The following is an 18,201-nucleotide window of genomic DNA, read 5'->3' as shown; positions in this document are numbered from 1 at the left end:
TAACGGCAATATAGCATTGCCTATATGTTCTTGGGAGGTAAAAGACAACGAGAAAACATGAAAAAAAAACATAAGCAGCTATGTAAAGAGCATGTGAAATCACACCCAGAGAGTAGACCAAGTTCAGGAAAGCACTATTTAAACTGTAGGTACATAGTTAGCATTTTAGGCTAAATGCTTCAAATGTAAACAAAGAGTTGCATGTGTGGACATGTGGATGCTTGTACGTATTTTATGCTTTTTGTCCACGTCTGCGGTTGCATTAGACCTCAAAACAAGCTGTCAGGGTGCTTTAGCATAGCTGTCAAACAGTGTTTGGAATTGAGCAGGTGCACAGCCGACTGTCCGGTTATATCACTACTAGTGTGTGATCCTCATGTGAAATCAAGTGCAAGATGTAAATTTGAAAGCGAACTGGTTCTATTTTATCCTTGCTAATCACCCGGGTAATGGGAAATACTTGTACATGTGTGTGCGCTTGGATCTTCCACATCTCTCGTACATGAACATGCTATCTTGTCTGTTATCTAAAACTGGTGATCCAGTCTTCTTTACTTACTATTTGTTTTTTATGATTAGCATTTCTTTTAATATCTATTAGCATTGTGTTCCTGAGTAGTACTAATACTTGGCAGTATTAGCTGGTTACTTCTCCACTTGCTATTTGCTACATTTACCTCTTTAGGCTCTATGTTCTTCAGGCTAAATCATTTTCTCCTTCTACTAAACTGTATAAAAAAAAAGGGAGGACATATAAAAACATATCGAAAGTGCAGACTTTTCTTATTTTTCCAATTATCCAACATGGCCACACTGTAAAAATGTTTAGCTAATATTTACAGATTTAAGTTAATTCTTCAAAAAATGTGAGGACTTGGGTAAAGAAAATAAGAAAAGTGGGGCCTTAAACAATAAAAATAAGAAGGGCGAGGACCCAAGTGAAAAGTGACTCCTTCAATCCTGAGGAAAAAAGTCTTTCCGATTTTTACAGATTAATCAATTTGAAAAGTGAGGACTTAAGTAAGAGCGCATATCTTAAATCTTGAACATTATGAAACTTAAGAAAATATTAAAAACTCTTTCCAACTGCTTCGATGTTTTCTCCAACTGGTCAATTGTTAGCAGCTAAACATGTTTGTGTGATAGTCCTATCTACTTCATCCATTCTAAAAGATATACTCAAATGTTTTTCTACCTTATCTGCAATTATGTCTGTGTTCAAAAGAAAGAAAATCTTTTAGATTTGGTCATCTGAAAGGAAATAGCTTTTTACTCTTTTCTGCATACAGTACATGATTTCACAATTGGTTGGTGTCACCGTGTTTGACAGGACAGAAAGAATGAACACTGGCTGTGGCATTTTCAGGATTCAAACCTGTGATTGCCCAGAGATACTGCAAACCACTAACGAGTGCTACCCACTCACTCATGGTGCAAAAAGTGTTCTTCAGAGCAGTTGCCAAATTCCATCAGTGTGAAACTAATTAAAAAAAAAAATTCATGAATTATTCAGTGGTTATTAAGTTGCCCCCTTCATCACCTCCCTGACGACACAATCAAACTAGAGTACAGCCTTGATTTGTTCTCTGAAGTGATTTTGCTTTTGCACTTTACATTATTATACCCATGCTGGGTCTTTGTGAGTGAAAAAGGTGGAGGTGAGCTTTAACCTACATTCCTGTACACCTTCATGGGTGAATTCCACATCTGCATCATTAACACTGCTAATGAGCACCAAACATCCAAAAACTACACCATCTTCAGGCAGAGTGCATTTCTCAAAGCCAAACTCACCAAAATCGCACAGCTTGAGCACATCATCTGAGCTGATTAGGAGGTTTTCTGGCTTAATGTCTGCAAGACAAGAAAAAATAGAGAAAAGAGAAGAAAATTAGGTCGCACATGTTTACACATTTATTTACATAAATACATTCTTCCAAAATACATATTTGCCAGCACTACTGAAGTGCATTTAGCAGTCAAGTTAGATTGTTAATCTATTGTTGATCATGTAAACAAAAAAAAAGATGGCGGATATTACTTACTTTTATTTCAAACTGTAATTATATTATCATTTTCATTATCATTTTCTGCCACTTTTAAATATGGACTCTTATAATAACTCTTACAATCTTGAACAAAATAATTAAAAAGTAATTCCATCTGACCAACATGGCCATTGCCATAACACTGTGAAAATGTTTTATTAATATTCACTGATTACAGTAAACTGTATAAGAAAAGTGATGAAAAAAAGAAGAAGGTGGGACTTAAGTGAAAACATAAGAAAAGTGGGGACCCAAGCAATAAACATTTTTGGACTTCTTTTTGTCTAACATGGCCACACTGTGAAAATATTTAGCTCAGATTTTAGTACATTTTACACGAAAAAAGAAAAGAAAAGTGGGGTCCTAAGCAATACAAATAAGAAAAGTGAGAACCTAAGTAAAAAAGTATAGAAATTTGAGCAAAATAAGTCTTTCCAATATTTACTGATGACAGTAAATTCTAAAAATGTGAGGACATAAACCAAAAATAAGATATGTAAGCAATAAAAATGTAAAAGTGAGGACTTAAGTGAAAACTTAAGGAAAGTAAGGACTTAAATAAGAACACATAGAAAATTAAGCCTCTTACAATCTTGATCAAAATAATAAAAAGTTCTTTGTAATTGACCAAGATGGCCACACCCATAATATTGTAAAAATATGTAAATACACTAAAACACAGGATTAAAGTGGCTGAGATAAATATTTCAATATCAATACAAGTTGATTTAAACCAAATAGAACCTAATACACAATATATCAATATATACGTTAATATTCAATGTGCTTTTTTATAGATGTAGGAAGTGCTTTTTTATAGATGTAGGTGGTTTTCAAATTTGTGTCATTATAATCCTTTTTGTGATATTTCCTTGAGTTCTCTTACGATGCACCAATAAAACAATTGCTGTAGCATTTAAGAGCTTGAGAGCCTAAACACAGGGTGCCTGCAAGTGGGGCAGTAGCTTTCACACGCAGCTCCTCCACAATGGCCTAGTTAAAGCGCAGCTCACTGGCAGCGCTGATTTTACTTTACTAGGTCATCTTGATAGTTTGAGCATCTGCAGTCCTGCATTCAAGCCAAAAAAAGGCTGCCTTTCTGACACATGCACCATATTAAATAGCTCAAAGTAACAATACAGGCTGAAGCTCATTAGAAACTATTCACTTTTTCTTATCCGAGACTCTAGTGGAGGTTTGTTAGTGAGCCCTTGAGAAACTCAGTTTCACTCTCTAACTACAAACTTCCCAATGGTCTAACATTACTTGACAAATTGTTTTAAAAATACTGAATCGTTCCCTTACCCCTGTGCACTATGTCATTCTTATGGCACCAGTGGATGGCTTTGATTAGCTGGTAGATGTAGTTCCTCACTTTTTCAAGCGGCACTCCATTAGGCAGCTCTTCCAGCAGCTCCAGCATGTTCTACACCGGCAGGAGCAAAAACGACACAATAATGCCCAAATATAACAAACACAATTCTGAGAAAGTAAAGTAATACAAAACATTGTCGTCAATGCAGGTGGAGAGAGCACCTCAAGATATAACATATACATATATTCTATTTATTAAATAAAAAGGACTCTATGTAAAAGCATATAGAAAAGTGAGGACCTAAATAAGATTATGAAAGAAAATTAAGACCAAATTAAGAACATAAGGAAAAGTGAGGACTTGAGAAAGAACATTAAGAAAAAAAAATAACCTAAGTAAGAACATAATGAAAAGTGAAGACCTGAGGAAGATTTTTAGAAAGGTGAGGAATAAAGTAAGAACATAAAGAAAAGTGAGGACTTGAATAAAAACTGAAAAGTGAGGACAGAAGTAAAAACTTCAATATTTAGAATAGCAAAAGAAAAGTAAGGACCATAATTAGAACGTTTTCAAAAAGTAAGCACTCGAGTAAGAACATGAAGTAAAGTAACGATTTAAGGAAAAAACCTTTAGAAACGTGAGGACTTGAGTAAGAAGATAGAATAGCTAAGATCTAAGTAAAAACATAACAAAAACTGAGGACCTAAATAAGAACATAATAAAAAGTGAGGACCTGAGCATGTTATATTGTGATGTGTGGCTGTTACATGCGTATTTTGTAAAGCCTCTATTTATTAGCTGAAGTGAATCACGGTCTCGGTTGTTTTCTTTTTCCACAGGAAAATCGCAGTTACTCTTTTCACATAAAATTCAATGAAATATTCCGCACTCTGTTATTGTATATGTGCATCATTAGTGTAGACACCTACGAATTTGTTTGCAGGGTAAGTAAATGTATTTCACCAAACAGCTGTCATGCTAAAATAAATTAAAAACTTGATCTGAACTGGAGCGCCCCACGGAGCACATCCCTGTGTGTACCTTCTCCACATACTCAAACACCAGGTAGAGTTTCCCCCGGCGCCGGAACGCCTCCTTCAGCTCCACGATGTTTTCCTGCTTGAGCGTGCGGAGCATCTTCAGCTCCCGCATCGTCGTCTCCTTCACATCCTCATTCTCTGCATGAGGAGCAACATGAAGACATTAAAAAAAAAGATAAAGTGAGTATGCAAGGATCTGAAAAGTGCTACTGGTTATTTTCTATGACCGTCCGGCATAGATACCCACCCACCTGAGCTCATTAAACTACAGAGAAGCCTCAGAGTGGGACTCAAAGCCTACAAGCTACACAATTCTACATCTGAAGTGAGAGTTCAGCCAAGATGTTCTTTTCAGTCAGTCACCTGAACTTGAGGCATGTTCTCTGGCTGATGTTCTTTTTATCGTGTTTGCTCGGGGGATAGATTTCGAATATGGCTAAAAGAGTATCATTTAGACGTGCATTTTGAATTAAAACACCAAATTCAGCTTGTAATACTGATATATCATAAAATTTACAAATCAAATAACAAATATGTTATATTCCAAGTCACATTCTCAGCACAGTACACATGACACACTGACATACGGGTAACATTTTACGAAACAATATCATTTAGGAGTGGTATAAAGTGGCATAAATAAAACGTAAAAGAAAAGACAGAAAACACACAACTAAGAAAATGCCTTTTTATGTTAGTTATGTTAAATTTTTAATTGTATTTGAATCATTCGGCTAAAAAACATGCGTGCTACAGTATTATAAATGATCGATTTCGAAAAATTGTATTGTCCTACAGTAACCTGGTCATTTATCTGGAATCTGAGCAAGGTTTAGAATTTGTAATTACTTTATAATTGCTTGATAAATCACTTCGAGGTTGAAGAAATGGAGCAGAACCCGAGGACACCTTTGGAAAAGTATAATAAAAGGCATTTTCCCGTTAATCTCTGAGATGTCTCTGTATGATTTCGTTGCCTGTTAGTGCCGGCATCTTACCTTCGCTGTCCTTGAACTTCTTAATAGCCACGATTTCATTAGTCTCCTGTAATAAAAGGAAAGGTTGGTGATTAGGGATGAAGCTGCCGCTCTGAGGGCCGTTACGCCACACAATCACGTTCCCCAGCAGCGGGCCGTAATGAAAAACACACCCGTTATTGCACTTCATTAGCCCGGGAGCTCTAGCGCTGAGGCCCACTAAACAAAAAGCTCTTCTCACAGCGCTGAGGTATGGAGACACTTACATGATTAAGGTGGTTATCAGAAAACAAAATAGACAATTAAACCATATTTTGCAAACATATTAAACCACATACTTTTCAAAGATATACTATAAAGACAAACATATTGAGAAACCTGACTTTTCCAGCCATATATGGTTCATACAGACAAAAAGGCACACAATTTTATTGGACTTTCGTCACTTGAACAAGACCAAAACCTGTTGAGGCATGATAATACCTCCATGAAGATATGCTTCACATGGGTTAGAATGGAAGATCTCAACACTGAATGTGAATGCTAACTGCACTCCAGGCCTCTTCACCTCACTTATATCAGTACCTGACTTTACAAAACTGGCTGAATGAACACAGATCTCCACAATCACATTCTAAAATCTAGTGGAACATCTTTCCAGAAGAGTGGAGGTTATTTTTTTTAACAAGAAATAAAGACTAACATACCAATCTTATAGTCAGGTGTCCACGAACTGTTGTCCATATAGTATATGTCTACGTATTGCTAATGCAGACATCAACATCAGTGTTATGGTGTTTTTATGGAGAATATGGTGTTAAAGTGTACATTATGTAAAGAATTATATTGTAGCAGTGCTATTTTAAGATTTGGATGCAATTTTTACACATTTATTCATTGATGCAAATTTGCTATCCTGTAAAAATACACTCACAAACGTTTTTTACGGATGTCTTGACATTTTAATGTAAATCTTCTATTCTCACAAATGGTATGTAATAGTGTTTGTTTGGGAAATATAAAAAATGTTTTATTTAAGTAGTTTTTTACCTCAGGTTTTATGTTCAAACTTAATAAATGTACACCAAGAACCGGTCTAAAGAAATAAATTGAATTAATCGACTAAAACTTGATTAAATATGTACTTTCTGTCATGCTACATGTTCCTCCTGCTACTGTATGCTAACCAAGCAGCAGATGATTAAACTGTGCTAATAGCAACACATATCTCTCTGTCTCTTTTGCGTGTTCTGTCCTAATTTACGCATACTTTGGCTCATTCCAAACAACTCTGTTCTACTTTCAGCCTCTCATGAGAAAGACAAAAACAAGCAAACGCGAGGGCAAAGATGCGAACGCGATTACTGCTGGGAGGGACGTGAATATGAGACGAAGCAAACCGTGTGACGATACACACCTGAGAAGAACGTGAGAACAAAACCTTTGAATAGGTAAATAAAACCAACACCATATTTACAGTCATTAAGGAAGTCAAAAGGGTTTTCCCAGGACCCCACACACCATCCATATATTCCAACACACTATTTTTTATACGAAAATATGATATGAAGATTTGACCGTTCCTCATGTCTTCACACTTGCTGTCTGTGTGTAATGCCAGTGAATTAACACTTCAGCCTCTTTTTTTGTGTGTGTGAGCGAGTGCAGTTGTATGGATATGCTTTATCTTTAGTGACGCTAAGCCCCCAAGCTGTGCTCTAATTTGGAACCCGAGGCTAACTTCTAACGGCTGAGGAGAGAGAAATAAACAAACAAGCCTGCTTTTACTGCCATGTACACTTCACACCAACACACTCAGCCCTAGAGCTTTAAGAACAACCTGCTTTAGTGTGGAGGAACCAAACATAACACAATCAACCAATGAAAAACTCAGGTCTTCACAGATTATCCTGTGCTTATTATTTTAAAACAATGGTTTCATCAATGAACTGTTTAGCCATATGTGATTCTTTCCCAAACTGTTGTGTCCCACAAAGATGGAGGCACACAATTGTATAGGATGTCTTTGGTTTGCGGTAGCATGAAATTTTCCCTTTACCTGAACTAGGAGACCCAAACCTGTTCCAGCATGACAATGCCTCTGTGTACAAAGCAAACTTCATGATGATATGATTTACATGGGTTGAAATGGAAGATCTCCTGCTATAGATTTGGAATTGGAAAAAGCTGAACGCCCAGGCCTCCTCACCTCACCTACATCAGTACCTGCCTGATGTCTGAATGATCACAAATCTCCACAAGCACAATCCATAATCTAGTGGAACATCTTCCCGGAAGAGTAGAGGTTACTATAACAGTATATGGGGTCTGAATGTGGAATGGGAGGTTCAGAAACCACATACCAATCATAGGGTCAGGTGTCGTTCATATATTGTGTGTCTACGCATCAAAAGCGAGACATGATAATTGCATGCAGACATAAACATCAGTGTTACAGTGGCTGAATTAGTAGAAATCTCTACAAGCATACTTCAAAATCTAGTGGAACATCTTCCCAGAAGAGTGGAGGTTATTATAACAACAAGTGGGGCCGTTTGGGTAAGAACCACATATAGAATGAAAAAATTGGTTGTCCCAATACTTTTGTAAATATGTTTTTGGTACATTGTTGATTGACTTTGGGATCTAAATTTCAAATAAAGTTTCATCTGAATGAAACTTTGCGGACATTAGTAGATACTGGTGATCAACAGAGTACCTTCCAGAAGGTAGCCAGGTAATTTCGGGCCGTAAAACAGATCTATGGTTGATCGGAACCCACAAAACATTTTCGATCCATGATCCTGGCTGTCTACAACATCGCCATGTTAGCAGGTCCTCGTTCTGACCCTGTCAATCAGAACAGATTTTCTTGGTGCTTTCGTGGATGAGTGGTAGATGAATCGATCTGCCAGATCCTGCACCTTCATGAGCATGAAAATAATCAGCTTATTATATTATTGTGCACCTTAAGAAGTCCTGGGCAATCTGGAATCTTCTTAGGAATCACTTCATTTACCTTTATAGTTTTCAGGGCTACAGCAAAGCCAGAGTATGTTCCCGGAAACACTGTGCATGAGGCTGGTGTACACGCTGAATAATATCCCATCGACTACAAAACACCAGGAAAAAACATGTTCACAGGCAGGAGCAACCATGAGTTGCCAATCCACCTACTGGAATGTGTATTGCTTGAAATCTGGACAAGCAGTAATAATGACAAATAAACATGTCTTTAAACCGAACGTGCGAATTTACACTTGTGGTGCAACTTGAAAGGTGTGAATGAGCCTCTTGTGTCTAGGGTGCTTTAGAGATACACTATGTATATACACTACACTATACCTCCACAGTGGTCACTCTGAAAAATACGAGTGATCGCTGAAGAAAAATGGATCGATCTGTGCTTTTTGGAAAAGGGGAACTCGGCATATTAGGGTTGGAAAGATTCAGTGATTCGCACCGGTCTATCGCAATAAAACGATGTGATGCACTGATTAAAAAAAGTGTCCATTGTACACAAATTGGCATTTGTTCTGCGATGCATAATTTTTTACATACTTTCGTCGGGTATTGTAATTGTAGAGGTACTATACATTTATTATTTAGAAACTGACCAATAATTTCTGACCAATATTTTATATGTAGTTTGATTTCTCCTTGCTAAACTGTTCCTCAAGGTCACATAGAATACAGATTTACATGGCAGAGGTAGAGCTGTAACTTCCTGGAAACAGAACAGGAAAAGAACTGTTGGTCTGGTTTTATTTAATTAAATTTTTTTTCCATTGCAAAGGCATGTTGGTGAAAGGGGCCATGCGTTAGAAGTCAGAAGGCACTTTAGTAAATTGATGATTTGCTGTTTGTCTGAACCAAAGAAATAAAAGCGAACTGTTAGTACCGTATTGAATTGCATAGAATCTTATTTTTTCCACTGCATCGTATTGCGCTGAATCGCATTGTGTTGATTTGAAATCGAAATTCAAGTAGCTCCGCAAATCGCTCAGTAACTTAATATTCAAAAGTTATGAGTTAAAACCCCAGCCACACCCATCTGCCACTCCTGGGCCCCTGAGCAAGGCCCTTAATCCCACTGCTGCTTAGTTGTATGATTGAGATAAATGTAATTCGCTGTAGATGAGATTGTCTGCCAAATGCCATAAATGTAAATGATTAGCAGGCAAAAATTATCCATTATGTTTTGAAGCGTTTGAGTGAGCACTATGTGCTGTAAATTCTTGATGATGCTGTACTGATCCTAAAATTGTGCTTGGCCCCCTAAAGGCTCTGCCTGGTGTATCTTTAATTAAAGGATCGTCTGTCGGTGACACCGTCAAAGGAATGTTATCGCTGTACCATGGGGAACATGATGCACCTGTACAGTGCCTTTATTCTGACAAAGACAAATCGAGTGGTAGATTGTAATATCTGCATTTTTTTTTTTTTATGCCTTTGCACGTGCAGCATGTTTGAATTCAACCCTGGTGTGTTTGAATCCATCCCTGTGTGAGGCTGTTTGAGAGATGTGATCTCGATCCGGTTGTGTGGTTTGGATACAGTGAGAAAACAAACGGATCGGCTGATGCAGGAAGTAAATCAATCATCAATCAAAGCTAAAGTGGTGACAGAAACGCCACAGGTTTTGGATATTTGGGCCGACAAACACGAAGAGAAACTCTGTAGCTCAGTACTGAAGAACCTCTAAAGGACTCTAAATGGGATCAAAGGCATTGGGTTGGCCAGAGGTCAGTGCATTCACTTGACACTACTGTATGAAGAAGCCTCTTCACTCACACACACACACACACACACACACACACACACACACACACACACACACACTACACTAAGTGTTTAGCATGTACAGTTGATCAGAGCGAGACTGCAGTTCGATATTAATACCCACATTTAACACCTCGATTTCTCACTCTCTTTGTGTCCCTCTCACTCCTTAAACCCCCTTTTCACAATTTCTCTCTCTATACTGTGTTTGTCCCTTTTTTTTCCCTCTCTCTTTCTTTCTTCTTTCTGCCTTTTCTTTATTCCTCCATCACACTGCCTATCCCTGTCTGCAGGAGATTAGCCGGAGCAGCTGAACTCGAGCCATAGACGTTTGAAATCCTCTCAGTCGCACTCGAATAGAGTTCTTTTCTTCAGAATGACGGTTCTGTCCGGTTATTTTGATCAGGTGTGAGTGCCACTTGAAACGGAGCAGTCTTAAGAGGAAGCAGTGCGAACCCTGTGCGCTGGTGGGTTTTTGTGCCTGTCGTGAGAGCCGTGTCATACCTCTGAGCTTTCATATGCACAAAAGATGCATTTTTCTACAGGAGAGCACACAGAACTACTGGAGCTTCAGTAAAGGGTGAACAGATTGTAGATTTCTACAAGTTTTTTTCTTGTCCAGCCTCCAAAGCTGTCTGTCTGTCTGTCTGTCTATCCTTCTACCTATCCATTTATTTATATATTTATGTTCATTTTTAAGTTTTCATACATTTATGTGTAGGCGTGACATCTATCTATCTATCTATCTATCTATCTATCTATCTATCTATCTATCTATCTATCTATCTATCTATCTATCTATCTATCTATCTATATGTATGTATAAATATATAAATGATGATGGTGATAATAATGATGATAATAATACTCACACTGATCATATGATTCCTGTGTACATTCACACACAAAAGAAAAAAACACTCATACTCAATAACCAGCCCCAGACGACAGCGCTATCTAGAACAGTGTGATTTACCGCAGGAAGGACGATTTATGATCTCGTTTCAGATAAGTGCTCACTCTGCCTTGGGTGTGAAAGAAGGACATGGAGGAAAAAAAAAGGTTCTGAAAGATTCATTTATTGGCCCAGTCAGATGGAAATTGACCACAGGGGACTGAAAAGCACATCCAAAGGGTGGGCAAAGGGTGAGTATCAAACATGAATATTATAGACCGTGAAGCTCTAACCGATGTCAATAAAAGCATATTGATGGTGAGGAGATGATCTGGAAGAGAGTGCACACAGGACCATCCATACCGGAGTAAACCGGAACAAGACTGTTTTATTTGTTGTTGTTTTTTGCCCTAATCTTCATTGTGGTTTCTTTTTCTGAGATACTTTTCTTCTCAACACAGATGCAAAGAGTAGTTATTTTAGTAGCAATAGTCTTGCTCATACTAGTCTGGCCATTCTTATCTCATCGCTCTTCCTTGGGTAGCTTTCATTAGATATTTCCAGCCGCATGAAAGCATTATTGTAATAAATGTAGCGCATGTAAGAGCCGGAGGCGTCGGCTGTACATACATTTGAGTTTCTTTATTGGGGTCATGGGGCCTCCAAGGGTTTTTTATTAAGAGTTTGTGTTCTCCTCCATAGTATGGGTCAATGGGTCAAAACATAGGCAGATACAGTTTTTGCTTGAGGACAAGACGGGGTATTAAAAAAAAACCACCTCAGAGATTCATGGTTACCTTGCAAGAAAATACAAAGCCTGCTGTAGGAGACATTCACACTCACCTTCCTGTGGGAGGAAAGCAGACTGGGTGAATTATGTCCTGTCTGGACCAGAGAAAGAGGACAAGCCCACAGGTGGAGGGGTGGACAGAGCGAAGTCAACCATCTATCTGTGTTGCGAGAATATCAAGGACGGTCAGAACGATGGGACTTGATGGGACTTTTTTTTATTTTTTATTCAGTCACCTACCTCACGGTCGCTTTGCGATTTGCCTCATTGTGCCCCTAATGCACATTCGATTGCTCACGCTTTTAGTTCTTCTTGCTAACCGCTACATTGTGGAGTGTCCCACTCAAAACGACCTATTTTTCTCATGCCATGCAAAAAACCTTCTCTTTCTCTCTTTCTCTCTCCCTCTCTCTCTACAGCTCACTCCCTTCTGTCCCACTTTTTCATCATTAGGGAGAAAGAAACTCCCTGCTCCCACAGAAATAGGGCGAGAGGCTATTTCCAACGTCTCTGAACACAGAGAAACACATAGACACTCCCACTCTTTTCACGGACAAAACTGCTTTCCTTCTGGGTTTTTTTTGGGGGGACTTTATATAACTGGTTCAAGCCATAACCTGTAGGCAAATGATTTTAAATATGCAGTCTAAACAAGATCGATATTTTCCTCCCACTTCTTTAACTGGAGATATTTTGCTCGAAAATGTATACTTGAGGGCACAAAGTGCATGGACCCCTGACAACACACCCATTTGTGCTTCTTCCCTAAATTTGGAAAGACAGAATACTCTTTTTGTGCTGTAGAATTACAGTTTCCTTTCACTGGAACTAAAAAGCTATGAAAATGCGTCTGGACCAGAAGTGAGCTCTATAAAGACATGGTTTGAGAAGGTTGGAGAAGAAGAGCTTGAGCGTCCAGCACAGAAACGCTGATTGCACCCTAGAACTTTTCACCCAGCATCCTGCCTGAACTTACTATTGTAGATGAGTGAACTCAATTCCCTACAAGCACACACCAAAAAAACTTGTGCAAACCCCTCCCAGAAGAGTGGAGGTTATAATATCCGCATCCATACTTTTGTTTTTAATCGTTTCTAGTTAATCATTAATATCAGACATGTTAGCGCAGAATAGCACCAGTTGCTCAGCTCCTGATGATGTCATTTAGCACACTGACTAATAAAGTTCGGTGCTCCCTGTGACTGTGACATCTGTTGGCATGTCACAAACCTAGTCTCTAAACTTTTTTTACCTCCTCGTAGATGAGCAGCTTTTGGGGAACTATTTAAAACGAACACGCATACGCCATTTTTCGAATTGATCCGTTTACGGGAAACATCGGAGCCAGGAATCTATGCCGGCTTCCTAAATGGACGCCGTCATGAAACAAATATAAGGATGCAGTTTATGGGATAAAGTGGCTGCCTGTGAAACGGCTAAACACAAGCTATTAAATTTCCTTTCTGCTTCACGCCAAGCATTTATATTTATTATTACTCTGATTAATCAGACTCGGGCCGGAAAAAAAAACTTGAGCACTTTATTATGTCCTTTATGTTTGTCCTTCACAACTCTCCCAGGCTTACCGCGAACGTGTTCGGACTTTGAAAGGCTTATTCGTTTCTTAAACTGGCTCCACACACACACACACACACACACACACACACACACACACACACACACACACGCAAACTAAACTATGCGCAGCAGCTGTAGCTCGTTTACACGCCCTGGTGTGACTATGTGTGACAGTTCACAGTGTGGACATGCCTGAAGAAAAGTACGTGACGAAATCATCAACGCCTTTAATAGTGCGTTAAAGAAATATGCGATCAGTTGAAAGGGATGGTTATGGAATTGACCTTCTGACATGCACTATTGAACGGATTGAACTAAAGATGACGCACTTTGTTTTCATGATTCCAGAGGTGGAAAGAGTATCTAAAAATCATAACGGAGTAAAAATATAGATCCCTTACAAGTTTACCAAATTCCAATCTGACTTGAGTAACAGTTTTAGAGAATCTGATCTGAACACAACTCAAATATTTGATTCATACTGAAGGCTCAAAGCTGCGCTGGTTCTCAAACACCAAGTCACATGTGATTGAAAAGCCAAAAACAGTTGATTTGTACGGTTTAATTTCTTAAAAGACATATCAAATTTGGACACTTAAACACTGGTCTAACCAAGAACGCCACAACAGAATCCTGGGCCCCTGATCGAGGCCCCTTACCCCGTAGCAGCTGTATAAATAAGATGTAATGCAAGTCGCCTGGGACAGGGGCTTCTGCCAAATGCCATAAATGTTATGTCTAATGGAGACAAACCGACTTGGCTTTGGTTTTAGAATGAGGGAAAGTCCGTGATCATGACGTGAACAGGTTTTACAGACGAGAGTGGGGATTGAGACACACACACACACACACACACACACACACACACACACACACACACAAACTATTTCTCTGAATGTCACATCCAGCCTCGTTTTAACGCCTTTCTCATACATATCTCACGCTGTCAGCTTTTTTTTCCTTTTTGCCATGAAGTGCTATTTGTGCAACATGGCTATTAAAAGACTATGAAGAAAGAAAAGGATTCGAAAGAAGTTGTTTTTTCTCAAGGGCAGATGAAAATAAAAAATATATAGAAAAATTATTACTATTAGCATTATGATGATTATTATGAATGCCACGTCTTAGAATTTCAAATAAATAATGTACACTGTTTTAACCAAATCCTGAAATATATATAGCTTTAAAGAAGATATATATATATATATATATATCCTTACTTTTACAAATAATATAGAGGATGTTTGACACAATTATAAAAACCATATTAACTCGGAGAGAAAATTCCATTTCTTGGGCCAGAAATGCTTTTTAATGCTTTTTTTTTTATGGATTAAGGGCCTTGCTCAAGGGCCCAGTAGTGGCAGCATGGTGGAGCTGGGATTTGAACTCATGATCTTTTAAACAAACCACTGAGCCACTGAGATTCAAAGCTTTGTGAACATGGGTGATGTCTATATACGTACATTAGTTCGATCCGCGTAACTGCTAATTCATTTCACTTCCTTACAAATAAAAGCTAATTATACGCTCAAATCAGCCCACAAATCAAACAATATGGATGATCAGGAACAAGGACACGCTATAATTATAATATAAACTCGGGAGAAATAAAAAATGATCGGTTGTGTTTCATAAGATTTTTAAATAACATTTATAATGGATACTGTACATTGTAACTTACACTATATGGATAAAAAAAAAAATGGACCCTGAATTTTCCAGCCATATGTGGTTCTTCAACAAACTGTCACCACAAAGTTGGACACACAATAATATATATATATACACTACTGGAACATATTCCCAGGAAAATAGAGCTTATTATAACAACAAAAAGGGACTCAGTGTGGAATAGAAAGTTCACAAAGCACCCAATATGATGGTCAGATGTCCACAAACATTTGTTCATATAGTGTAGAAACACAAAGCTTAACTGGTAATACATTTCACTTCCCCTTAGAGTTCCTCACAATTAATATCAAATTTTATATTTAAAAAGAACTTCCTATCATTTATTTTATTTATTTATTCAATTATGAATGGAGAGGTCAGAACGCCGAAATCTGGCAACGCACACCCCCCTTGCTTTGCTGTTCATCCAACTACAGTGGCGTTTTACATTGGTGGCGATTTTTTTTTTGACATCATTATGTTTAAAAATCGAGGAATAAAGGCCACGGACACGTCTCCCCTCTGCGCCCATCGCTGAGCCGCTAACGATGACTAATCTCTTTTTGCATTATTTCTGAATGAAAGACGAGACGTACTGTAGGAGGCTGATCCCACACTCGTTTTGTTGGACGTCCTTTACGATCCTGACAGGCCTTTTTGTTGTTGTTTTTTTTTTTGTAATCTGACTCAGATAATGGAAGTCCAGATGACCACTAAAAGCAGGCTGCAAAAAACAGAAAAAAAAAAGAGCAGAGCGGAGGAGCACTTTGGGAATCGATTGCCGCGGTTACGTCAAAGGACCGTCATCAAGCCTAAAGGATCAAAATCTGGTGGTACAGTAACGGCTGAGGAATGTCTGCTTTAAACCTGCGTCGTCACCTGCGTTCGCTCTCGGCTCGCTGCCTGCATCCGGACGAGCTCAAACGCGTATAAATAGCTCTTCGAGAAAAAGGTTAGATTCGTGACAGATCGACGATGACCTAGATATCCGTCTAAACGTTGCAAAAACACTCCACTTCACTGGTGAAATCTGTCTTTCGATTCTGAATACGTGCAACTCAATCAAGCGATTCCTTTAAAAACTGCTACACATTTGGCCTTAGAGCGACTTACATTAATCTCATTCATACAAGTGAGCATCTATAGGGTTAAGGGCCTTGCTCAGGGGCCCAGGAGTGGCAGCTTGGTGTGGCTGGGATTTGAACACATGATTATATAGGATGTGGTAGCATGAAACCTTCCCTTGTGTGGCCTCCTATAGAGCTCTGACCTCAACCCTACATATTGAACACCTTCAGGATTAATTTTTTTCTTGATGACTGCAGTTGGGTTTCCACACTTACATCAGTACCTGACTTTAATAACACCCTTGTGGTTGAATGCCTCCATGTATCTCCTCGCAATTTACTGGAACATCTTCCCAGAAGAGTGGAGCTTATTATAACAGCAAATGGGGACTCAATGTGAAATGTTCAAAAAGCACATACAAATCTTATGGCCAGGTATCCACAAGTATATTGTTTATTAAGTGTATAAACACAAAGCTTAACTGCTGATACAATTTACTTTTACCTCTTCACAATTAAAATGTAAATATATGCAAAAAAACCAACAAAAAAAAATAGTTGTGTACAGTCATATTGTAACACACTTTATGGACAAACGTATTGAGAAACCTGCCGTTTCCAGCCATATTCCATTCTTCAGCATGTCTTTGGAGGCCAAAAAACTTAAAAAAAAATACATTATAACTATATAATGAACAAAAGTATGTGGAGACCAGGCCACAAGATTGGTGCTTTTTGAACATCCCATTCCACACTGAGTCTCCATTTGCTCTTAGAATAACCTCGACTCTTCTGGGAAGGTGTTTCACTAGATTTTGTGGAGATTTGTGAATATTTATCCACATTTTGTTAGAAAAGTCAGTTACTGATGTACTGTGGGTGAGTTAAGGAGGCTTGAGGAGCAGTCAGCTTTCCAATTCAAGATATTCCACTCCATTCCATGGAAACCATGGGAAAGCTGGTTTTGTGCAAAGGATCATAGTCATGCTAAAACGGGTTTGAGTCTCCAACTTTTGACAACTGTGTGCCTCCAAGTTTCCAGTAACGGTTTGTGGAAGAACCACATAAGGCAGAAAAGATCAGGAGTCCCAACTTTTGGCGTTGATCATAAAAATGGCCGCTGGCTCTCCATTAATTTCGTAGCAAAGCTGATGCCACACCTATTACAGTATGTGTGGTATGTGTGTGGCCTGTTTTGAAAACAGCGTGTACACGTGATACATGTTATTAGGTGTTGTTAGATACACCTACAGTAGGTACACAGTAGGAAATTATAGCTCAGGCTTTTTTTCCCCCCTCACGTGTCATACCTTTGATTAGCATAATTTCAGCTAACACGAAGTTTTCGTGGTTGCAGACTGTTGTTTTTTTCTTTTAACCCTTTCGCTACATGTCAGTGATCTCATTCAGTTCGTTTACACCACAAGGCGAGACCTGCTCGGGAAAAAGAAAGTCTTGAACGCTTTATTTGCCGCCGGTTCTTTTATTAACTCGCCGCCGAGATTCGGTTGTCAGATTCACAAAACAAACCGCAGTGTGTTGCAATACGCAATACGCAAACGCTGTAATCACTCAATCAAACCTTTTGTGCTTATTTTTTTTTCCTCCTTGATGTGACACGAAACAATGCGCAAAGAAGGCAAAATGCACAAAATGTACTCTTTGCTCGAGATCCAACACGGAATCAGACAAGTCGCCACAGCTCGCTTGTCATACAAGACGATACTACAGTCGTAAACAGCACCTGGTTGGCTTATCGCGTGCTGTGAATTGAAACCGTAGTCACGTTTTGTTTTTGCTCATAGTACTGAAATGTATGAGATTATAGACAGGTGCGGTTTATTTATGTTCAAAATTAAAATCTTTGTCAAATTCAGTGGGTGCGGCTTATATTTGGGTGTGCTTAATAGTCCGGAAATGACCGTACTTCCTCGCTGTCCATCACCGGTTTATGGATGTGGTAGAATTTTTCCTTCACTTCCAGCATGACAATGTCCCATGCACAAAGTCAACTACATGAAGATCTGCTTTCCAC

At 38.6% G+C, this 18,201-nt stretch overlaps 1 protein-coding gene across 13 annotated transcripts in view; it reads right to left on the bottom strand.

The window, feature by feature from the left end:
* LOC124399018 (cyclin-dependent kinase-like 5) overlaps positions 1–18,201 on the bottom strand; it is an 88,236-nt gene that overhangs the window by 19,815 nt on the left and 50,220 nt on the right. For 12 of the 13 annotated variants that reach the window (XM_046869656.1, XM_046869645.1, XM_046869643.1 and 9 more), the window contains 4 exons: positions 5,402–5,447; positions 4,405–4,541; positions 3,354–3,474; positions 1,795–1,854 (listed from right to left, as the gene is read on the bottom strand). In XM_046869656.1, the coding sequence (XP_046725612.1) occupies positions 1,795–1,854; positions 3,354–3,474; positions 4,405–4,541; positions 5,402–5,447 (364 nt within the window). Of the gene's footprint in view, positions 1–1,794; positions 1,855–3,353; positions 3,475–4,404; positions 4,542–5,401; positions 5,448–11,900; positions 12,008–12,087; positions 12,167–18,201 lie in introns of those variants that run through there. The other variant, XM_046869657.1, reaches the window with a different exon arrangement.

The sequence above is a fragment of the Silurus meridionalis genome, chromosome 16, assembly GCF_014805685.1.
Source record: "Silurus meridionalis isolate SWU-2019-XX chromosome 16, ASM1480568v1, whole genome shotgun sequence".
NCBI lineage: Eukaryota > Metazoa > Chordata > Actinopteri > Siluriformes > Siluridae > Silurus > Silurus meridionalis.
Note: the sequence above shows the minus strand (reverse complement) of the source record. Positions and strands in the feature narration are given on the sequence as shown.